Here is a 25068-nt window from a genome sequence, read left to right on the forward strand (position 1 = left end):
CACAAACTGAGTTTTAATTGAAATAATGAACAAAATATCCATGTAAAGAAGCAGGCTGTGTACTGCACACATGATGCTGGTTTTCTCATTCATGAGTTCTCTTCTTACTCAGCTGCATTATTCAGGCATTACCAAAGAATTTACGTAGGAAAACTAAAAGAATACAGCATGTAGATTCTTTCCTCTGAATTTTAGACAACATAAATTTGACTAAATTACACTGTTATGAGGGAGACAACAATAAAAGCCAAGGAAGAATTCTTGGCAACCATTTTTCAGTTTCAGCTTGTCAAACCAAACCATTGACAGATGTGTCCTTAAATATTTGCATGTGTATTTTTCACTGTTATCTTCCATTTAGAATTCGGCAAAAGCAAAAAGAGGGAGGCACATACTCCCCACGAGATGCTGAAATTATTGACACGAAATTCAAACTGGATCAGCTGATCACAGTGGCAGACCTGGAGCTGAAGGATGAGAGATTTACACGGTAAGCATACTCCTTAGGCAAAACAGTAGCCCAAAGGGTCTGTAGCCATGACCCCTTTCTGACCTTTGCTTGTTTGGAAGTGTTTGTGCTGTTCTTATTTACACAGGTCACTGAGATCCTTTTTCAAAGAATGACCTCCATCCTCAAGACACTTCTCACTAGCTTTTAGAAAATCACTTAATCTTAACCCTTTTTACAACAAGATAAAATAAAGTGCAAATCACTGTTTGATTGTTGGGCAAAGAAGGGTTACATATTTTAAACACGCAGAATTTCTGAGTGTTTTTAATGGCCCAATTATTTGTTTAGGCTGCAAACTCACGCAAGCTTTCTGAAAAAGCCATACTCCTAGAAATCTCTTACAACTAATTCAAGAACAACTAGCTCAAGAACAAATCTGTCATTGTTTAATTGACATTTTGAGAGCATTTGTCTTTTTTAAAAAGGGATTGGCATAACATCTGGGTTTCTGTGGAGCTCAGCATACTGGCTATCCTAACTCGTACTCATTTAAGGTGCATGCTGCAATTCACATTTTGTACCTGACAAGAAATCTTGTCACAGATATTTATCAAATGAACTGCTTTTTGACTGCCAGAAATGTTGATATTACTCAACAAAAAAATATAATGGTGATTATCAATAATATGTGTCATCCAACTGTGTTAGAAATATTTGGTGAACATTCTTCACCTGCTTGTATTTTCCCTGCTCTCTCACAGATGAAACACTGTGGTAGGCAGTCTTCTTAAAGATGAGAAGCCTAAAGTAGTCTTGCCCTAGTAGCCAAATATCCTACTGTTGCAGACTAGGAATAGCTGGAAGATGAAAGGTTGTAGCTGTTGACCTGGGGTTTTTGTGTATGTCTGTGTGTGGTACAGAGTAAGCTGATTGCATGTACAAACCTGTTCAAAATAGAGCACACAAGAATGGCTGTGGGTGACAGATGAGAAAACATACTGGGAATCATCTGGAACTCATTGACGTAAGGGCTGGGGTATGTCCTGTGCAGGGCACTTGCTCAGATAGCAGAATTTAGTACCTGCTAATAACAGTGCAAAGCATCCTCTGAAGGCAGAACCATTGCCAATGCACTGCAGTAACTGTGCTTCAGATAATTTATCTCAATGGATTTTCAAAATTACCTTGTTTCCACACTGTTAGCTGAATAAGATAATACTAATGTTGTTTATATACTAAAGTGTTAATGGATTTTACTTCCAGATACTCTTCATTTTTCTTTAGACGCAAGGAGATTTTTGTCATCCAGTAAGTTTTTGTATTATTGAAGCAACATGGTGTGTTTTCCATTCTGTTCTCTTAACCTGTGTGCTATCATACTATATCAAATGATATAGATAATCAAAATGAAATATCAATCTTTGCAGATATTCTAATGGCAAACAATGGTATTTTTCATCATGAAATCATGTATATTGTTAGTCCCTAATGTTGAATTATAGGACTTCCACAACTATTTTCAAATAAATCAATGTTATTTTTAAATGGAAATTATAACAAAGTATGGCTATATAACCCTGATATAAACAACCTATCCTTGAAACAAAGGCAGTGTAAATGTAACATAAGAAGCATGCTGTTTCTTTCCTTTGGAAGTTAGGATATATATACTTAAGAGAAATTAGTTTTTTTCCTCAACTACCTTTTGTAGTCACATTGCAGCTGTTTCATACTATGTCCCTACAATCTCAGCAACATATCCCCACAGTCAAATCTTTGTTTGCAGATTTTCAGATACCATTCTGCCACTTTTCTGTCTAAATTACGTGTATTTTAAATTTTTACAGTCCCAAACTTTAAAGGGTAATTGAAAACTATAATATTCCATACTTATGTACACTTCTTTATGTGATTTATGCACAGCAAGACCTTTACTGAACAGTGCTTCACCAGTTTTAGTTACATCATCCTTATTTTAATGAGTCGGTCTCACTTTTTTGGTTTGCAATCTGTCATGTCCTTCCAACACTATTTTCCCCTTCCCTCCCTCCAACTGTCCTTTAATGGCCAAAAGCAAAGACTTTCTCCTTCTGTCATTGTAAGGTACAGGATGCAGCTGTTAAAATTTTGGATTATAATTTTTCAAACCATAGTGGCACAGAAGCTACATCAGGTTCCTTGCCCAGGTCCTTTGCTGAACATTATGACCAACTGATGAAGTGTAGGCACTAATTGAGGCCTCTTCAGGACAGAATTCCTGACATCTTTTCATCTGGAAGACAGAAAATGTGGCCGAGGAGCTCTCCCAGACAACATACATATAGCAGTGAAGGGCAGGATGTGCTTTATCTGTTCAAAATTTGAGCCTCTAAGAATCTTTCACTATGTGTAATATTCCGTTCTAGTAAAGTCAATGGCAAGAAGGGACATTTTAGGTGTCTCTAGTGCTATCTTTAATATAGTTAATCCTTCCTGGTAATGAGGAGTTGTATCAGGGAGCTGGCAGAAGCATGCAGCATGTACCTAGGCAGCTTACTGCAAAACCTAATGACTAAAAAAATGTTTTTGTTTCCTGTTTTTAGCCTTCCACAGTTGCACCATAAAAGAACTTTTGTACCTGTTGCCACTGGGGAACAGCTATGCTGAAGTCAATCACAGTCCCAGTTCTTGATCCTATCATTCTCATGATTTGTGGCTAAAGCAGTGACATGTCAGCATGTTTAGTTACAGTATTTAATGTTGATGACTGCAGTCTAACCTTCACAAATTTCCCATGCATTTGGAATGGGCATCACTGCATATGCACTACCTACACTGGCCGCATTTAGGCAGCTGTCTCAGCTGCCTTTGCAATGCTTGCTGTGCTGCAGTTCATGGCAAGTGTATGAGGAGGGCAGAGATGGGCAGATTCCTTTTCCAGACTGGCATGTTTGCATTTTTCAGGCAGCAGAAAATCAACTGAAATCTGGTCCAGCTTCAGCCTGAAGGGCAGTGAAGAGTTTGTGTGAAAATCCTAGGTGAAAACAGAACAACATAGATTTATTCCCTCCACCTTCTAATAATTCCATTCAGAGCTCAATTGAAGGGGGTATTTTGGAAAACAGGTTTTTTTGTCACTACTCTGACATTATATTATTCAGCTACTATAAATCAATAAAGGCACACGCTTGCAGCTGACAGAGTTCATCCACAGAATCAAAATACTCTAGCCTGCTCCATGAGATCCCTTTTGCCTGTGTCTCATCCATTTTCTCTTCAGACATTCTCTCATACTTGGTGGATTGCAGCTTATGATCTTGGCTCAAATTCTCAGAAAATTTTTGCAGCTGGTATCTCACGAGAAAAACAATAAATTAGAAAAAAATTTCTGTTCTGTATGAATATGACTGTAAATACTTTTCATCATTCTTAGACCAGAAATTCAACAGCTTGAAGCTCAGAAAACATTGAGTATAGGTTAATCAAAGCATTATATTTTACACATTTTTCTAATTTTTTTTTAATATGAAGTATTTTGCACTACAAAAGTCAGTTTGAGTAGGAAAAGAGAAATCTAAAAGGGCCGAGCATTCCATTTTGACAATTTTGAGATTTTTTGGTGGGTAACACTGTTTTTTTTCTTGGACCAGTAAATTAAAGGAAAATCCCGGTTCCAGTAGCAGTCTTTTAAAATAATAAAAATAATTTTAAAAAATTGAAAAACTTCAGTGGCTAAAATTACTAATACTAGCTAGTACACATAACATCACTCTCAACAAGTCTTTCTTAAGCATTTGATCAACTGGATGTAGTTTCAGAGGGCATGCAGGGAATTTAGTCCTACAGAATTTAGTGGAAAATGAGATCTTTTTGAAACCCAAATGCTAACTTTGAATGTTTGGGACATACATTGCATTCCATGATGGTGGAGATGGTGTGAGACAACAGTAAAAAACAACCTTGTTCAAAACATGCATAGCCCATCAATCTAAACTGGATTAAACATTGTTTCAGTAAACTCACTGAATATACATATACTGGATGCATTCATCACTTGCCTGACTTACAACAGGTCCACAGGGTTTGCCAAGTCACTCTTCAAAGCAGACACTAATCTTCTGTGAATAGATTCTATCCGTAAATTTTCAGTGTGAACCAGGTTTGGTGAGATACAAGTAACTCTTCTTCCAGGTGCTTACTTAAGAGACAACATTTCTTGCACCCTACTTTTGCAGTGGTTTCCACAGCAAGGATAAAGCCATTTAGATCCCTGTCTTTTCAAAATCTGTCCTTGAGAAGCTGAACCTTGTGGTTGATCATTTGAGGCTTTTGTTTCACTCTCTGTGAGATAGCTTGTCAAGAAAATGGGGTCAGAAGAAATATTTCTGCATTAGAGACACTGTAGCCCCTGCAAATACCAGGTAATTAGAACTCCTTATGGAAAAGTATTGTATAGGAAATGAGGGTCTGATCTCATCTTTTCTCTATACTATGCATTCAGTGGGTGTCTGTATTTGAGGTAACAATTTTGCACACACACTATTACTAAAGAGCAGCCTGATATACTCTCTGTGTAGACAGACCTGTGTTCCTTTGAGTAGGGATAGGCATAGCTTTGCCTGGCCTTTTTCTTCAACAAGTTTCCCTTCAGTAATCAGCAATCAAAAATAGGCTTCCTGGAGTTTGTGTTCCAGGAGAACAAGGTTCATGAAAGTATGTGTCCTGGTACAATGGAAGAAATGACCATGTGTTCTCTTTCTTTAGGCCTTTAATATGTAGGAAGGGCTAAGCTCAATATTGTTTTCAATTAACTTGTTAAAAATTAGTTCCTCTGTTGGTCCTAGGAAGTGTCAGTGGTGCTTATGAGTTAAGCCTTTTGCCTACATAGTAATTTCTGTAGTTTTCTGGTTGGTCAAAGTTTTAATTCCCTGTGGATTTCAGATGATTGACCCAGAGAGAAAGCTGAGTCTGTGTGACAATATGTCTTCAGTTATCACTGCCAACACAAATAAATGGCTTCTTTCTAGCTCTATCGTGTAATCTGAGTGGGATTCAGATTTTTGATAGTTTTCAAAAAAAAAACCCACACATGAAACAATACACTGTTTTAAAAGAAAATCAGATTTAAAGCTATAAAGCATTCTTTATCTTAGAGAATGTTTTTCTTTCCTCATATCAAAGTCAGGCAACTGGGAATCTGAAATGGTCCAGCTGAAATAGGGACATTTTCAACTTCAAGGCTTGATTCTGAAATGTGCTCATCAAGATCTAGTGATATTTATATTTTTAAATTTTATACCAAACACTGGGAAATGTGGAGGACAGGATTACATATAGATGAGTATGTGTTCATTGACAAAAATACTGTAAGATTGTTACTATGTATTCCAAGTCAAGAGACATAGTAAAAATGCTATTTTTTTAGCCTAAGGATGTTGAAACTGAGAGTTGCTAGAAGCCTTTAGCGAGAACACAAAATTCATCCCTTCTGAAGGTCCTTACACAGCAAAGCCAACACCTTTGCCACAGTCAGACAAGTTAGACATTAACTTTCTTATAAGCACTTTAAAGTAAATCATCTCTCTTCTGAGCTGCCAAGCTACTGCTATGTGCACTTGCTGCTAACAAAAGTGTGACATTTCAGTAGTTCTAAAAATCATCTAAATCCCTACAGATAGATTAAAGTGTCAACCCATCGATCCCTTGCTTCTTAAACAAAACTGTTGGATCCATGTACCTTCAGCCCTGAAATACTAAATTACCTACCTGGATTGATTATGCACATCACAGAAGTAATTTTTATTTCCCAAAGACCAAACTGCATTTTCTCACTGCAAATTATGTGCAGTAAGCCCCTCATTGCTAAAAATGTGAGAGGAGAGTATTTGAAAAATTACTGGAATGTCAACTGGGACATGACATTTCTCTGTTCTGTGGTGAAGATAGGTGAATTCAAAGGAAGAAGAAGTGGAACTTGCCTTCAAAGTCTGTTTATAATTTTGACCCGAAAAAAAGTTTCTGTTCTAGTCAAAGACAAATATTTATTTGTGTGCAGTACTTTGGTACAGCTATTGAAAGTCCTTTTTTTTTGTTAGGAAACTTTAGTTCTATAATGTTGCCAATATTACTAGAAGGTAGCTTCATCTGCCACATAATGCAAACAACTTATGTGATACAATGAGCACAAGCCACATGTCTAAACGTTCTAAATAAATAGAGTGGCATGCTTTCTTATCTTATTGCCTTCTTTTTCACTCTAAAGCTGTCCTTCAGTTGTCCTTCTTAGTAAGCACCTTTATTTCTGTGAATACTTTTAACTCCAGTGAGACTGATCTAGTGAGGCTTTTATAGCCAGTTTGCTTTGTTTCAGGATAACTGTTCTAAAAGGGCATGTACCACAAAGGCATTCTTCATAGCTTTGAAATTAACTTCCCTGATGCTTAATAATTAATTATTCAACAATTGTATTAATCTCATTTTATTATCTCAATTAAAATTTAAATAATTAAGAATCATTTCGTAAACTATCTTTAAAGCAATTTTTTCCCTCTTCTACTCAAATTATGACAACAATACAGTAGACTTTGTATTATAGAACATTTTTTGTAATATTTTCTGTGATAATGTATATTTGGAGGAACAGACACATAAAAAAGGGCAGTCAGATTTTTTTGACCAAGTTTCGAGGCCGTCTGAAAGTCCTCTAAGTACAGATGCTCATGTTCTATCTTCATGAAACCTGCTGTGAGATCAAGTTAAAGATTTAATATGTATCACAGTTTTTAAAATTGACATATACAGAAACAACCATGAACATGTGAAAAATGAAGATAAAACCAGGACAGAAATTTTTAAAATCTTTAGAAAACAACCGCAGCTGTGGTTTCTGTAGAGGCACACCAGTATCATGACTCATCTGTGACTCATTTTAGATATCTGCTTCAAATTAGATGAAATTACACCTATTTCTTCTCATTGATTATAAAAGAAATCTAGAGTGACTGAGAAATAGGTGTCTGTGTTCAGTCAGATTGATCCTACCCTGATGCTCTGAAATGGCCCTTAGAAGAATGATATTGGCTAAAGAATGCAAAGTGAAGCCTGTAAATGTGTATGTAGTGGTGTGCAGCAAGTATGGGTTTCTCAGGGCCATATGAGCCTAGAACACTGAGAAGTGATCTAAAGAAAATGATAGAAACTCTAACTATGTAATTCATATCTGCAGATACCTGAGATAAAAACTATAGAGACAATCACCCAAGGTATCTGCATTTGAATCCATAAGGGAAACCAATCTTTAGGTACATGGTATTTAATCTAGAACCTATTAAAATGCACAACATTGGTTAACTCTCAGCTTGCTACATTTAACAAAGATCTCTATTTCAGGTTGCTTAGTTATAGAAAATCCATCAAGTAAGTTTACTAAAGATTTTTATGTTGTGTTCATCGGTGAGTCTCAATGTGTGGTTCCTTCCTCAATGTTAGAAAAAAACCTCCAAGCTGCGTATAAATCATAAAAGCATGACTAATTGCATGGTAACTGGAGAAATGCTTTCTCTCTCTCTGGGGCGAAGCCTGCATGTCTGTGTTTTAGCTTGGGAAGTAATACAGGGTTATTTAAACTCCTCAGGATTTAAAAACCATGTCATTATGAGAATGAGGTCACTGCAATATTTTATACGTCTAAAACCTTGTAATGTGTAAAATGTTTTCTGTCTGACAAAGAAGTATTATGTACCTCAGAATGCAATAATAGGTTTACAAATTTACTTTAATGTTGAAACCTTGCTTGAAATGCTGTTACCCATAAAAACAATCACAGCCTACTGTACTGTTAACATTAGCAACATTAAAAATGTTGTGAGGGGGAACAATAAGGGGGTAAAATGTTTCTCTTTTAAGTGATTGAAAAGAAATCAAATAAGCATGATGTAAGCAATTTATAATTTTCTGCCTATAAGTATCATTTTCCATTGAACTGAAAAATATTATTTATTAATAAACTGCAGTTATAGAACAAGAATGACAAAGATATTCACTATGGGTTTCTAATTCTTCTTTCTTTACTTTCAGGCCAATAAGCAAGAAATCCTTTCTACAACATGTTGAAGAGCTTTGCACAAACAACAACCTAAAGTTTCAGGAAGAATTTTCGGTATGTTGCTAGCAGTTGTCACAACATCGCAAGACCTTCAGTCGTTTCATGTGTCACATTTCATGTCCATTTTAAGCAGGCAAGGCCATGAAGGACTCTGGCCTTGATAATCAATACCCAATTACCAGGTTGATTGTTTAGAAAGTAACAGTACACTGATTTGGATTCTGCAGCCTATACTACAACCTGGTCAGAATTATTCACCTTAGTGTCAGGCAAAGATGATCTTCTTTAGTCTCTAACATTTCAAGACCACCATATTTATGTTTTTACATATCTAGTGTTGCATATGTAGGTTACCTAAGAACAAGTTATTTAGAGTTTTCTAACATATACACAGGTGTATTTAACTGCTATAAATATGTTTGTTTTCCTGAGTGTTGATGACTCTAAAAGGAGAATTAATGTACATTCTGTAAAATTTTCAGGCCCCAGTCATCCTGCTGTGAAACTCAGGAATGTTTTTCTTTCATAGATTTTGGTGCAGAAAGTCAAAGGTTTGTACATGGTACTTTGGCTTTTGTTCCTCTACAAGTAATAGGGCATATTTCTTATGCTCTTGAGAATTGCTTCCAAACGAATAGCCTCCATTTCCTTCCATGAGCAGATGAACACAGCAAGCCTGCATTTCTGAAAGGGGCCTCATTCTCAAAATATACATTACAGATAATATAATACATGTATAGTTCCAAATTTAAATCTCAAAGTTTTCACTATTTTCATTAAGTAATATTTTATGGCTATCATATTTTTTCTCAACAATAACTTCTTGTTATTTCAGAATCTTTATCATCATTATCTTTCTTAACACATACAGTCGTTTGCCCAAAAAAAAATTGTCAGTGTCCAGTGACTTTATTATTTTATAAATTTACCATGAATAGTTTACCAGTTGGATTAACAAAAATGAAGACCTAACAACTGGCTTTTCTTTTGCTAGATTATTATATTTCAGTTTCCAAGGAAGCACTAACAAAAGTGTATAAATATTAATGGTATTTCCTACAGGTTTTTTGTTATGCTCATTAGGTAAAATTGGTCTGGATTTAATGATAAAAAGCACCATAAAATTCTCAGAGCAATAAAGTAGAAGTGTTATTTCACTTGACCAAAAAATTATTATAGTTACATTATGCATGACTGAACTGATGAAAAGTTTTAATATCAGTAACACTTTCACATTTTAACATTCATTACAAGAAAGTCTCTAGTATTACTTTCTTTAGGTGCAACCCACATTGGCCAAGCCCTACAACATTGTAACATCTTAAATCTTAAACAATAGTGTTTTATCAAACCAAAATCTGCAATCTGCTTAAAATTTAGAGAAATACAAGAAGCTGAGGTCTCCTTCAAATAATTTATATAGTCAACCTATAATAGACAGTTTTATTTATCATTTAGGTTTTCAGTCTTTTTACTCTCTGACCTTCAACTGCCATGTTTCAGAGGGTAGTGATATCTTCCCAGATGACTTGTCCAAGGGCAGGCAGAATTTCAAGGTAGGTTCAGTCCTTCAAAATGAGTGTACCTACATTACTTGTCTTCCTGGACAATTCCAAGATGTGCTTTGGTAGATAAAGTAGACGAGGGATAATTTACAATAGGCAGTTTGTGGATAACAAATATAGTTTGGATTTCTCCAGCATAAATGTGAGTCTTTCTATTTCATTTACCCTTGTAATCCATGGACATTCCAAGTTTCATCTAATTTGCTTGACTGACCAAACTGAAGTGCCAGGACATCTTCAGGGGCCAATCTTGGTTCACTTGTGAACAGCACCTGTGTATGAATGTGATGAGAAGGGAATCTGGACTTCAGAATGGACCTGGATCCATTTCTTCTCAGAAAAGACAAGTTTAAAGAAACCACAGGAAACCAAAGTAATTGATGATGGGCATCATCTCACTGCTATTCAAACTTCCAGCTTACCAGCTGATTCCTGCATCTCTCAATACATTTGGGAACTTATGCTTTTCTAGTAACTGGGAAATTACTGAAACAGAAATACTTGTATAATACTTGATTTATGATAAGTTCTGCTCATGAGTAAAAAAACTGAAATCCCTCAAAGAGTCACCAGTCACAAATGTACTACAGCAAACAAAACACAAATTTTTTATTTCAAAGTTTTATGAGTTTTCGAAGAAACGGGTTTTCTGTGTCAAGTTGTTACTGAGTCTGAGACCCCAAATACTCTTCCCCCAAATATGAAAATGTAGATAAGACTGAAATCCCTAATAATCCAGAGAATTGGGATGAAGCTTTTGAGCACTTGTTTGGTTATGGAAACATCATTGTGAAAATAACAAGTTCTGCTTCTCTATTTCCAAAGTACTGTATAATGGTGCTGCTTCTACAGTAGTTAACTGGCAAGCTAAAACTCAGAGGAGTGAGGCAAATGAGGGAAGTTAAAGTTCATGATATTAGATTCCGTGGCCCAAAACACTATTAAAAATAGGCATTTTGTATATGTCCTTCCTTCATGAAAATATTCAATGACAGAAACTTTGGTGAAGAGTTTCAGCTTTCTGAATGAGAGGAATTTTAACATCTCCACCTTTGACTGTGTTTTACACACCAGGCTGACAAAATATTTGAATTAACAATGAAAGAAAAGGACTGAAATAAAACAGTCCTGGTTTTCTGTTTTTCATTACCTTATTTATTTATTTATTTATTTACTTGCTAGGAGATTCCCATTAAATTTTATTCATAAAAGACAGACTGTCTCAAATACCTTGGGAAAAGAGCATAATTAATGTTGAGCCTCATAGTAAAGATATCTGTCCAGCTTTTAGTAGTCCATGCAGATGGTAACCACTAATTTTAAAAGACAAATTTGAAGGGATTTCAGGAAGACTTTGTATTGTGTTCATTCAAAGCAAAAAGTAGACCTCTTAATTAATATCTTAGATAGATAGATATAAGAAACAGACTTGTGTATAACATTTGTCAAACAAAGCAAATTCTATTGAAGTTAACAATGTATTTAGAATTCTGGATTTTCTGTATCTTCTGTTCTCTTAACACCACTTTAAAGTCATCACTTTAACACATTTTCTCCATTAACAAGTTCTGAACTTGTCACCACTCTTTTTATCAACTGTGTAAATTATACCTGTTTATGCACACAAACATCCCCATTAAATAAGTTCCTCAGCATGAATGATTTATCCATCTCTGTCCTGCAGTAATAGAACAAATGGCCAGTTATGAAGCTGCAGTACAACCCAAAATAGCCCTTCCCACCCCTTTAACAAACAGTCCCAAGAACAATAACTAATTGCCAGTTGTCTCAACTTAATTAAATTCTCATCAGTTCTCATGCTGTACCAAAAACTCTCCCAAGCTACAGGAGTCAGGAAAAGGCATTATTTGACTGAGTCAGTAGGGCATGGTAAACAAGCAGGTGGCTTCACGAAAAAAATCAGAAAACTACAAAAGGTGATAGACTGACTTTATCCAGGCTTTTAAAGGTGAAAGTTCATGTAAGCTTAATTGTTCAAGTTGACAGCATTGTCTGCAGTGCTGCATCTAACATTGCTGATTTAGCTGGGGCTGACACTGAGGTGGGAAGTTCTTCAATGCTTCCAGCTGTTCTTAGAAATTCACTGCTGCAAAACTGTAGTTTTTCTTCTTACTGGATGATTGTGTCATATTTCAAATTCAAGTGGAAAAGTTTTCCAACAAACATTTATTCTTTTGCAGGAACTTCCCAAGTTTCTTGAAGACCTTGCTTCAACAGATGCTGATCTGCCTTGGAATAGGTCTAAGAATCGTTTCCCAAACATAAAGCCATGTATGTGTGTTTACTGACCAACTTTGCTCTTTACTTTCAATAGTGTAACAGATATTTGGAATGCAAGTGTATTTTTTTTTGATCTCTCTTTGAAATAGCAGTACAATCAAACCAACATTATGAAATAATTTTCTGTCAAGTAATCCATCTTTACTTTGCAGGTTTTTTTAAAGACAGTTTTATTTGCAAGTAGCTTTCAACTTGCTCTCACAAGCTTTAATATGCAGGTGCAAGAAACTGTAGCCTCAATAGTTTCTTGGCTTTGTAATTCAAGCCATGTAGCAAACTCTTTAAAATTCTTCCTCATTGGTTTTTTTTCCCCCCTTTAGTAAGAAGTAATTTTTTAAACATATAAAATCCACATGTTTGTGCATTCAGCTACCTCAGGAGTCTGGATATGCTTTCTTGTGGGTATGTGTACAAGTGCTACAAAGGTTCCACAGAAGATCAGAGTGACTGTATGATAACTTGTAAGCCCAGGCTAGATATTATCACAGGAGACAGGAGTCTGTCTCTCTATACTCAACACTGCTTCATTTTTCAGTTAATAAGACAAGAAATGTCATTATTATTTTAGGCATTAGCTGTGATGTGAGATGGAGTGCATAGCATTCCTTGGTTAATAATGCTACATTCTGTGCTATTAACTTTTCAGAGCAGCTGTTCCTGCTATCTACTGCCTTGTTCAAGACATATTCTCAGTCACTAAAAATCTATCTTCATGACAGATAATAAGACATAAACAGTTATGTTTCATAAATATTTAACTTTGTATTCCATTTTTCTTTAATAAGTTGAAGACCAAACACCAAAATTATGGTGTTACACCCATAATATGTTTCTAGGTTTCTGTAATTTCTGCATATGTGTTGTGGGACCAAATCAGAAACCTTAACCTTTTTTATTATTTTTTTTTTTTTAATAATGACTTAACTTTATGTAAAAAAACTGAATCTACAGAAAAGTGCCAGAATCTGGCTCAGTGACCTGGGCAGCAAGTATATAGAAAAAACTAACAGAGAACTATCAGATCCCTGACCCTGGCCTCTGATTCACACAGAAATTGTGTGTGCTAGGACACAGGCTTTTGGAGTACACAAGCTCCTTTTAGGTACAGAATTCTCCCATACAGACACCAAACTGGAGGTTTTGGCTCATTCACCTCTTAAATTAAGAAGTATTATCTTCGACATGTCTGGAACATTGAAGAAAGACCATACTTTTTCCAGTAATGGAAAAAGGTTAAATTACCTTAATAATTACTGTTCTGCTCCGTCAAATATTGTTACTGCTAATAATAGTATTTTTGATTTCTTAGCACTCCAGGAACACTTTTTACTTGTTTTATGGTTTTTGAACCAATCTTTTAGTTAACTAGACTTTACTTCCATGATAGATAATAACAACAGAGTAAAGCTGATGCCTGATGCTGGTATTCCTGGATCTGACTACATTAATGCCAGCTATGTGTCTGTAAGTAGAAAGTCTCTCACATTTTTACTGTATTTGTTTTCTGGTAGAAGAGCAAAAAATTAACTTGCAACAAAAAAAGGATTCTAATTTTTCCTTCATTCGCTACAGCCAATGTTGCCATGACATTGTTCAAGTGACTCCTGTAGCACTGAACATGCCAAGTTAAAAATACATATATCTCATTTTCATTGCTAAGAAATGATTTCCAATAATAATCAAAACTGTGTCCAGAAAATTGCTTTTTTAAAATTATTTCATACAATTTTCATAGTGGAACTCCCACTGAGGTCAATTGTTTAGATGGGTGTTATTTGGTCTCTTGAGTCAGGAGTTAAAGTTATTGTATATGAATAGGACAATGCAAAGGTAATTAAACTGAAAATTTTCATAGAAATGGCTAACAGTTTTGGCATGGTCCTTATTATTTTGGGAAAGTTATGATGGAGGAAAATGAAAGTAGGCTTCTTGTAGAAGAAAGTAATACTATATTTTTTGTCCTCATCTTTCTTTACAGACTGTCCCATCTTCTTATTGTGTGCTCAGTAAATTCTTCATCTATATTTTAATCTCATTTTTGTCCTGTTGAACCTCAAACTGTGAATTATAGTTATGCATCTAATCTCTTCTAGCAGTGGCTGGTGATCTCACATGAGGTCAAGGCTTGATTTACATTAAGAACTTTTCAAACATGTAGCAAGACATGCAGAGTGTAGTCAAATCAGACAACACAAAGGAAAATAGAAATGGTTATTTGCAGGTAACTAAAAGACATTACAGAGAATAAGCAGTAGAGCTAAGAAGATCTTCCTTTCTCTGAGCAAATGGTATTTATTCCCAATGTCTTTGTTCTGAGAGTTAGCAGATAGGAGGAACCATGCCACTTGATGCTGGGAATACACAGAATGGCTAAGGAAAGCAGAGGCATCTTGGAGCATGGTCTAGTCTTTACCCTTCTGTCGCTGACAGACCACGTCTTAGGCAGGGAACACTAACAGCAACTTCCAAAAATCTGCAGCAAAAACCAGCTACAGAGTGTTCCCTGCTGAGATTTTGCTTGTGTGCATACATTTCGGATGACCATTCATCAGTGAACAGACAATTCCAATGTTACGGTTTCTCAAGGCTAAAGTTTTGCCCTTTATATGGACTCACTTTCCATGTTTGTAGATGTATAAATATATAAATGCATATAGCTGTAAGCATGCAATATGAACGTGTACTTACATATCTAATCACCTAGGCCTGTTTACATATGCATGATTTTCCTCTCCATAAAGAAAGGAAAAGAGAAGTCTTGTACTTAGTTTTAACAAATGGGAACTCTGCTGCTACTTTGACATTCATTGGTTAAACAAAGTCAGTAACTGAACTGTGAGGTTTGCATCCCTGAATTATAGTTTCTCACCTCACTCTTAAACTAAGGAGGATTAACATAGTTTCCCACTGCCACCTGTTCTTTATATTATAGATGGAGTAAGTAACAGGCAGCTGTGAATTATGGGGCTATATAATTCCAACAAGAAGCTTTGGTGGTACTATAAACCACTGTGTCAGTTGTTTTGAGCAATAAGCAGAACACTGTGATATTATAAACTGCTAGTTCTACCACACAAATTTATTGCTATTATTGCTATTGTTGTTATTTTAGACTTTCTGTAGTACATAATAGTTCCTGTAGATGTACTTCTTTTCTATGAGGAACCAGATCCATGTCAAACCATGCACTCAGAGCATCTATAATTTTTTTCAATAAACTTCCTTCTTCCCAAGTTTTACACTGATTTATAAATTAACCAAAGAGCAAAAGCCAACACTAAAATAAAAGTCAACACCTTTAGTAGGTTTCTTGAAAACCTTTAATTGGAGATCATTTATTTCAATGAGCTTCAGCCCCAAGTGACAGCAGATCCCAGACAATCACCAAAGAACAAGGTCATTAGTGTGTGTATTACTTGCACTGGCTCTCAGACTTCTGCTTATTTGTTTCCCTGGCTCCAATGCTCCTTAGCCCTATTTGATTCTCCTTTGTTGGCCACCTCTTGATTTAGTTCTTGGTGGCCTCTAGCTGGATCTGAAAGAAGTACAATATGAAGGCTTAGATATTTTTAAATGGGAATTGATGACCTGATGTCCCTGTAATATCTCTGCTAAATGCATTTCTATTACCATGGCACTTCCCATACTCTAGTAAGAGTATTGGTTCATAACTGGACTACCAAAAAAAGCCATTTCTCTTTTAGTTTACCAAGGCAACCTGCCACACATTGACTATTCAGGCATATGCCAATTTGCTTAGTAGTTCTGACAAGATTTTAGCCTTAGGCATGGCAGATACAGGCACAACTATGAGTCACATACAAATTCTTTTGTTTCCTTGCCAACCATTATGTATTAAACATTTTCTCTTTCTTAGGGCTATTTATGTCCAAACGAGTTTATTGCAACTCAGGGACCATTACCAGGAACAGTGGGTGATTTCTGGAGAATGGTTTGGGAGACAAGAGCTAAAACACTTGTGATGCTCACACAATGTTTTGAAAAAGGACGTGTAAGTTACCAGTGAACTGATTAAAAACATTTGATATAATTGGAAATTCTGTATGTAGTTTCTGTCAAGATTATAACATTATAAGTGTTAATTAATTTAATCATCTCTCTGCAGATAAGATGTCATCAGTACTGGCCAGAAGATAATAAACCAGTGACTGTGTTTGGGGATATAGTGATTACTAAATTGATGGAAGATATTCAAATAGACTGGACCATCAGAGACCTAAAAATTGAAAGGGTAAGCCAGTGCTGGAAGTTGATAGAAAAAAATTCATCCAACACCCAAAAGAACATCATATATGCTATATCCCACCCAACCACTCCCTCAATATTCTTCTTTTAATCTTTTAGTGCATATGCATTGTATTGCCTGGTTGTCCTGTATTTTATTTTCATTCATGTTTTATTTCCTGAGAATTTTTGTCACAAAGAGCTCAGATATTTGTCCAATATGCTACGAAGGGCCTATTAAGGTTACTGAACTTCTGTTCTGGTGGGAGGTGAAGTTTCTACTTGGACACATTGATGTCTGTTCTAGAAAGGAGTAATCTTAACCATTCTGAGATCAGACAAATCCTTTTGAATGCATCCCTCTCAGATTAAAGGGCAAGATTCTCTGGTGCAGCTGCTTTGCATTGTACCACCAGCAATTGACCTCCACCCCCAGGAGATTCACCCAATGTGAATGAGAATCATCAGTATTACTCCTACTCTTTGTGCTGGGAAGGAGCAGGGGTACAGCAGAGATCTTCACCTTTGTCATGACTCACAACTACAGTTTCCACGCATTGGAAAAATTATAACCCAGCATTAACTCGGAACAGCAAAAAACTCAAAAAGCAATCTGGAATAAAGACCCAAAATTAAGTTAGCTTTCTTTTGCACTCTCAGAATTGATTTGTGTTGTAAGCAGAGCAGCCAGATCCTAGGACCCGAATTTGGCTGTGCTAACACTGGCATTACCATCCTGTGGCATATGCTTGTGACAAAGGGCACACAGCAGGTAGGGCCTGGTCTCAGCAGTCTCCCCACAGGGATATGCTGTGCACATAGTACAGAGAAACTGAACATTTTAAAATTACTGAGAGAAGATAAACCTTTTTCTCTGCTAAAATAGAACATAGAGAAGCAAGACTGGAAAAAGGACTATTTAGAATAAAAATCAATTCCAGTGAAATGCCAAGTCACTTGTGTTAACAAGGGTGAGGCTGAAAAGAAGATAATCTGAATTGACTGGGTAATCCATCTGCTATAGCTGAACTACCCTGCACAAGAAGCTATGCCCTTTACAGCATGTCATTAAATTTGCTGTGTTGCTGGTTTTAAGATTGTATGTCTTTTCACAAATGGGTGAATGGTTGATAATTTTTCAGTGAAGATAAAAAGCATATGTGAAGCAAATAACTCAAAATCATTGTCATTGTGAAGTTTTCTTCCATTTTTATGTTGATCAGTTTAAAAATAATAGTACAACTACAAAGTAGTTGCTACACATAATTGTTCACCGTTTTTCAGTATTTCTTGCAATATGAAAGAAGCAAGTGATGGTTCAAAAGCAATTTGAAAAAATAGAAACTGGTTCATTACACAACAGTTGATTAAACTGTGGTACTCCTTGCTGCAGGATACTGTGAAGGTTTACAGGAATTAAAAAAATCTATATATTTTCTTCTATAGAAGAAAATACTGATGAGGAGACTATTAAATTTCCATTTACTGTCTCTCACTGAGGCAGTTCACAAGTCACAAACTATTAAGAATGGAAAGGATATTCTGGGCAACTGCAGCTACGTTGTTGTCATGTTTTATAATGTTCCCTAACATTTTTTCTTGACTACTGTTGGAAAGAGCATACTGATGTAGACAGGCCTTTGGCATGATCCTGTTCTTTAATTTTTATGTCCTTCAAAAGTAATTTGGGTATTAGATCATAACATCTTTTTTGAGGTTACTGTTGCTGCTGCTCTGATTGAGAGAGAGTGAAAGAAAATATATCTGTGTTCACCCAGTGTATGTGTGTTTGCCTTTATCACATTGGATCAGTCTTAGAGTGGTTGCTTTTTCCTGAACAAATTTGTCATCCCAGCTCACTAAATTTCTAAATGAGCCATAGAAACTTCAACCTGCAATCTAAAAATTATAGATATAATGACTAAAGTCAAATGAAGGGTCACTACTTAAATCACTAATACTTCCTGAAAGATGGACTTGATGCTATCCCTCAAAAAAATGTGCCAGAAGTTCTGTGCACAGCAAGTTATCCCTTTGTGCCAGTAATCTTATAATTATTATGTTATTTTAACTCTATTTTTTACATGAAATTACTGAGAAGGTTAAATGTACCTCACTAAACCTTCTGTAACATTTCTTCTGTAAAAACTGCATTGTTCTGTATTTTTCAGCATGGAGACTGCATGATGGTGAGGCAGTGTAACTTCACTTCTTGGCCAGAACACGGAGTCCCTGAAACCACTGCCCCAATTATCCATTTTGTAAAACTTATCCGTGCAAGCCGAGCACATGATAACACACCAATGGTGGTGCACTGCAGGTAAGTATATTCACCAAGTCATCCTTTGGTAGCTTTGAATTCCAAGTGCATAATAATGCACAGGGAAGTTGCCAGAAGAACAGCCATGGAGGCTGAGTGCACAGATATGGTTCTAGGATGGACAATGGTGAAGGTTTCTCTAGCAGTCCTTCTACATTCTTTGATACTTTTTCAATTGCTTTAAATAAATTAATAAATATGGATGGATTTAAGGTTTCTCTAGCAGTCCTTCTTACTCCCTTCTAGAAGGTAAAATACCAATGTCTGTCCTGCCATTTATGGAAATCCATTGAGGTGATGTCAGGGAAATAATTGCTCCAAAAATTACCATAAAGTACTGCTGGATTTTTCTCCATTTTCCTCTTTAATCATGAGAAGAGGAATAGCAAATGACATGTATTGGTTTAAATTAATTCTATTATAATTAGAGGTCTTCTTAAGAAGCAAGTATCAAAAATATATTTTAAATGCATATGTTGCATATCATAAGGAAGAAGCTGTTTGAAACCACAGAGAATGACAAATAGAAATAAGAGTTTGCAAAGGCCAGATTTCAAACTTGGATGCCTGTAAACAGTTAAAACCTATATTTAGGCTCTTAAATAAATGGTCTGGTGGTTAGAGGTGTTCAGCTGTCATAGTTTCCACTGGTTTCATTAACACCCTTAAACTTCTGTTTCAAAGAGTAAGTGTGTGGGGAGGCCTAAGTCTTGAGGAAACCAATGAGTGTGACCTGCATTTTGTGCAGGTCAGTGTTCCCACTGAATGTGTGGGCATGCTCCATAAAAGGGATCTGAACTCATAGGTCTGATACTGAGTCTTTGCCCCTTTTTCACTTAGTATGAGTATGGAAACAAGTGGAAGGAAAAGATGGCTTTGATGCTACAAATCTTTTCCACCTTATCATGCATGAGAGTTCTTAATATTTGTCCTCAGCATCCCGTTGGTGCCACCCACAAAGGGTAGTAAAGCCTCACTCATTTGATATTGCTGTCTTTGATGAACATTTCCCTCTACTGCAAGGGCCAGAGACATTATGACAGGAGAGAACAACACAGTCTTCATGTTTTCAGGACACTTATATTCTGTGGGGACTCTGCAAGGAACTCTATATTCTTTTCAGAAGGGAGATAAAGAAGGCCAGCTTGGTCCTGATACTCCACCTGTGCTCAAATTCCTGATGGTTATAAAGCACTACTGCGTATTCTCACATCCAGAAAACTCATTCATTACTTTTTCTCATTAGATATTGCAAACTCAATTGCAAGCTCAGGAGTTCTGCTATATATCTCTTGATTATCTGCAGTAATATACCCTACATTATTACACCAACTGCAGAGAAGTCTGATAGTCATTTGGACTATTCATTATAAGACCTTGAAATAAAACACAGCATGTCTTGCACACTCATCCTCCTTTTAAAAGTATTTTCTTTAAAATTTTTCTGCTAGATCCCTAGTTATTTTCTCTCAAATACTAAAAGTATTACAGAATCCCAGTGTAATTTCACAAAATCTTGTGGTATTTTTTTCCTCTCAATAAATGAGCTCTAGAAAACTCACAGAAAAGCTATAGGATCTTTTTTTTTCCACTCAAACAGGTTTGGGTCATATGAGCATATAAATGAGTAGTATGTCATTTGCCTGATGAAAATGAGAAATCAAAAATTATGAAAATTTGAAATCAAAATTACAAAATGGCTAAATCCAGATTTCACTTGATCCAGTTCAGAAGGAATTCAGAAGATGTAAATACTGAAAAAAGATTTAGGTTTTCCTTCAAAAGTCTTTCTTTTCACAATAAACAATTTATCCAGAATATTCTAAGAAAATGCTGAAAGCATTAACATAAAAACTTTATTTTATCTTGTTTATTATATTTGCAGTGCTGGTGTTGGAAGAACAGGTGTTTATATTGCACTTGACCATTTAACCCAACATGTAAATGACCACGATTTTGTGGATATCTATGGACTTGTAGCTGAGCTAAGAAGTGAAAGGATGTGTATGGTACAAAACCTGGTAAGATTTATCTATTCTGTTTTCCTGTTATTGAACAATTAGTCCTCTCTTCATGTGATCTACAAAACAAGACTAGAAAGCTCTTCACAATCAGCTGTATAATACATTTTCTACCAAATCTTGCATTTATTTATTTCAAGCATTGTGGAAATATAATGTCTGTATCCACCTAAGTACACTTAGCTAGCAAAGTCTTGACAAATGCTGAAAAGAGTGCTATTTATTTTTAAACCTAAACAATAATTTCTCAGTCTCTAAGAAAGCTTATTTCAAGGTTTGAGTGCAGAACAATTGTTATAAAAAAAATGGATTCACTCATTCTCTACTTAATTTGACTTCTTTACTACTTTAGTGTATTTTTATTTTTTGTGCATGCATATGTGGCATAGTCCACCAAACTTAAAAACATTAATTTACCCTTGAACTCACTATTGATTCTTTGATTATTTTTCAATTGCTTTAAATAAAATAGTACATATGGATGGATTTAATCACAGATTTCAAACTGTTAAAAATTAATTGTGGGTTTGAGGTCCAAAAAAAAGTACATTTCTGGCAGATTTATTTTGTCTGTCAGACTTATTTGCCTGCTGGTGAGGAAGATTTCCTTCTGCTGTATCTGGAATTCTGAGTATATGTAAAGGAATAACAGAAGAATTTAAAGCTGATCCTAAATGTGCAGGGGAACAGAAATCAGCTTTGTTTGGATAAGGCTTCTAGCATAAGTCTCCTGCTGGCCAGATCTAACCCAGAGCAGCCTGAAGCTTTTGAGTCTACAGCATGACTTACCAACTTCTCAGTATGGATGGAAAGTTTCTGGATGAATTTCCACATGACTGATGGATTTAAGTTGATTTTGATATAAGGAGACTTGGTCCATTTGGAATGAAATTCTGTTATTCCATATCACATCAGAATATGTAAAAAGTGTGTGAGAATACAAAAAACAGTTGATCCTTCTTCAGAAGATTTTATGGGACATTCAGGTGATATTCTGACATGATGTATCTTGTATGGTGCAGTCTGGATACCATGTGCTCGAAATTTTCCCTTTTGAAATTTTGATGCAGCTAAAAAATTGCCACTACTTTTATGTGATGATGAATTCTGGGAATACTTTTTGGTTCTTTTACTTTTTTGACTAGAAGTAGAATCATCTAGAAATAAATCATAGGCTGGAGGGCAATTTAGTGGGAGCACTCCCAAAATAAAATCTTAAAACAGTGAGACATTTGATAATCTCATTGCATGTTTTTAAAGTATGCATCATTTTTGTGTATCTCTTCATTGTAATGATTTGGCAGGGGCTAGGAAAAGGTGTGCCAAAATGCAATACAAGATGATGGTGTGAGAGTTCAGATTTCCTAACAAATCAAGTATCCATCTAAATGCTAGCTGAAAAATTCTTAGATAGCCTGTTCTCTGTCCAGGTCATTTCTAGCTCATATTTGCAAGACTACAAAACTCAGATCAGCATCAAAACTTGCCCAAAGGGAATCAGTCTTGTAAAGTTTTATGGTGGATTCTAAAGTCAAGCTGTTTGAGAGTTCTGTTGTAAAACACTGTCGAGTTGCCTATTAATCAGATTTTATGTGATCAGCACAGAAGATATAAAGGAGAGGAGCAATTCCTTCCCAGAACTCAGTATAGAAATCCCTCAGTCAAACTGTCTGTAAGATCTATGAGTAAGATAAATAAAAGCTGGTTGCTCTCCGACCTGTATTTTCCTTGTTCATAGCTACAAAATAATATTCCTTTTGCTAACCAAGTCACAATATGTTACTGTAACCAATGGATAAGAATAGTTAAGGCTGTCATTGTTTCTAACTGAGAAAATACCTAGTTACACATAAATAGCCCAGGTATTCTGCTTCACTCTCCCCTGGAAAACCCAGAAAGATTTTCATTGGTACATCATCAGAAGTTACTGTATGAGTGCAAGAGATTACAGAGCTTTCAGAGGCTGCATTCTGAACTGGAATAACCAATCTAAACTCCACTGAAATTTAAGACCTTCATTCTAGAAGTCCATGTTTGTTCAGCAGACATATCAAAGTTTATCTTCTTGCCAAGTACAAGGGCTAGTTTGAAGTAATGCCATGCTATTATTTCGGTAAGAAAGTTATTGAAAGGTGTAGTGGTGCTGCATGCTTCAGAGGACCTGTGAAAAGCTGTTTTAATTACCCACAGCTCTGGAGCTGTGACAACAACTCTTATCCATGCATGCAAATTTCTCTCACATATCTGAGACACTTGAATTGCAAATTGATGCCTGTTCTGAAACAAAATAGCAATTACTGAGCCCAAAAGTTACATAAATATTTTACCCGTTCAAAAGTCAAGGGTAAGAATATGATTTTGGTGCAGATATTCCAAATCCATCTCTACAAGGTCCTGGGCAAAATGTTTTAGCTGACCCAGCTTGAGCAATGGGTAGTTGCATCAGATGTTCTCAAGAGGTCTCTTCCAATCTAAGTGTACCTGGCTTATTTTCTACATCTACATACACAATACTTCTCCTATGTGAATATATGCTTAATCCATTTATTATATTTCTATCTGTTTCCATTCCTCTATTTCATTCTTACATTGCCTTATTTTGTTTTCTTCTTTTCAGACTTTATGTCCTTAAAAGTGACAAATTAACTTTAGTTGCCTCTCTTTGTGTTATCATATATTAAAAATGAGCCTACAGCTTGGGAAGTATCACTCAAAATACTGGGTTAATTTGCTCCTAGCACTGGTGCAAGCTCCAAGAACATATAGGTTTAGATTAACTTGAACTTCTGCATTTGAGTGCACCCTGCTGGTTTTCTCTATGGTAGAAAGAAGAAAATTTTCTTATCTACATATTACATTCATATGGTTCAGCTTCTTCAGTCTGCATCTTGAGGCAAAATGTCTTTTCATAAAACATTCACAGAAAATTGTGGAGTAGCTTATTAGTCGCAGTAATGATTAGTTTAATTTCATATATCTTACTACTCATAAGGATTAATATGTTTTGGCAAATTTAAAGCATTATATTTCATAATAATTGAAATCAGATCAGGCATATATGATATGGTCACCGAAGTACTGAAATTGCTGAGTTAAACTGCAGTTACTTTGAGATTTTCTAGGTGTTATAGAAAAAGTTAAAAGGTTTTTTGGTATTACAAGTAGATTTTTCTTCTAATCAAGCATCTATTCAATCATCTTTAAATTCACATCTTACAGGCACAATATATATTTTTACATCAATGTGTATTGGATCTGTTGACAACCAAGGGAAGTAGTCAGCCCTTATGTTTTGTAAATTATTCAGCACTGCAAAAGATGGACTCTCTGGATGCCATGGAAGGTAAGAAGATACAGACTGTGTTAAAATTATTTTTTCACAGCAGGTGCAATGACTTTTCCAGACTAAGAAGTAGCAAAAAGTCCTTTGACATGCATTTTTTGCTTAAAAAGTATAAATATCTAGCCTTTTGCTGCTCTTTATTCCCCCTCACAACAATAGTCATTGCTCAAGCTTTCCCCACTTTTTTCCTGCAAGATCTTTTAAATTCAGTGAAAAACAGTTCTCTGCCATAAGTTTCTATTTGTTTTCAAGGTAGGCTAATTTAATATATCTGTTTCTTCTGCAGGTGATGTGGAGCTTGAATGGGAAGAAACAACCATGTAAATACTGGGAGTAAATATTACAGAAAAGGAGATTTTGAAAATCAAAATAATATTTTTCTAAGCACAGGGGCCAAAGAGAATTCCCCTATTTTTTAGATTAAAGGAAACACAGATGATTGAGACATCTTTTCTTCTATCAATGTGCCTTCATAAATAAGTTTAAGTATTTTACTCAGAACACTGAACAATAATGGTTTGGAGTACTTTTGCACAGACTACACTTCTGATGTTCTATAAATAGTGCATTCAATATGTATTTAAAGTGTATTTGAACACATTCCTTATTTCCAAACTATCTTTGTAAAAGAAAAATGAGCCAAATAGGATGTAAAAAAATTAATATTTCCATTGAACCTACTTTGGTGTGAATTTGCTGTGTTCTGTGTGTTTTGGTTTTAAGTAAAAGCTAAGGTTTC

At 35.5% G+C, this 25068-nt stretch overlaps 1 protein-coding gene across 1 annotated transcript in view; it reads left to right on the forward strand.

Moving 5' to 3' along the window:
* The window catches only part of PTPRQ (protein tyrosine phosphatase receptor type Q), a 99156-nt gene extending 74503 nt beyond the window's left edge, over positions 1 to 24653 (forward strand). The window contains 11 exon segments of the mRNA XM_009086994.4: positions 362 to 490; positions 7820 to 7846; positions 8507 to 8588; positions 12301 to 12391; positions 13788 to 13864; positions 16278 to 16412; positions 16527 to 16652; positions 18817 to 18965; positions 20851 to 20986; positions 24206 to 24329; positions 24616 to 24653. Of these exon segments, the coding sequence (XP_009085242.3) occupies positions 362 to 490; positions 7820 to 7846; positions 8507 to 8588; positions 12301 to 12391; positions 13788 to 13864; positions 16278 to 16412; positions 16527 to 16652; positions 18817 to 18965; positions 20851 to 20986; positions 24206 to 24329; positions 24616 to 24653 (1114 nt within the window).
* The last annotated feature ends 415 nt before the right edge of the window (positions 24654 to 25068 follow it).

The sequence above is a fragment of the Serinus canaria genome, chromosome 1A (genome assembly GCF_022539315.1).
Source record: "Serinus canaria isolate serCan28SL12 chromosome 1A, serCan2020, whole genome shotgun sequence".
Classification (NCBI taxonomy): domain Eukaryota; kingdom Metazoa; phylum Chordata; class Aves; order Passeriformes; family Fringillidae; genus Serinus; species Serinus canaria.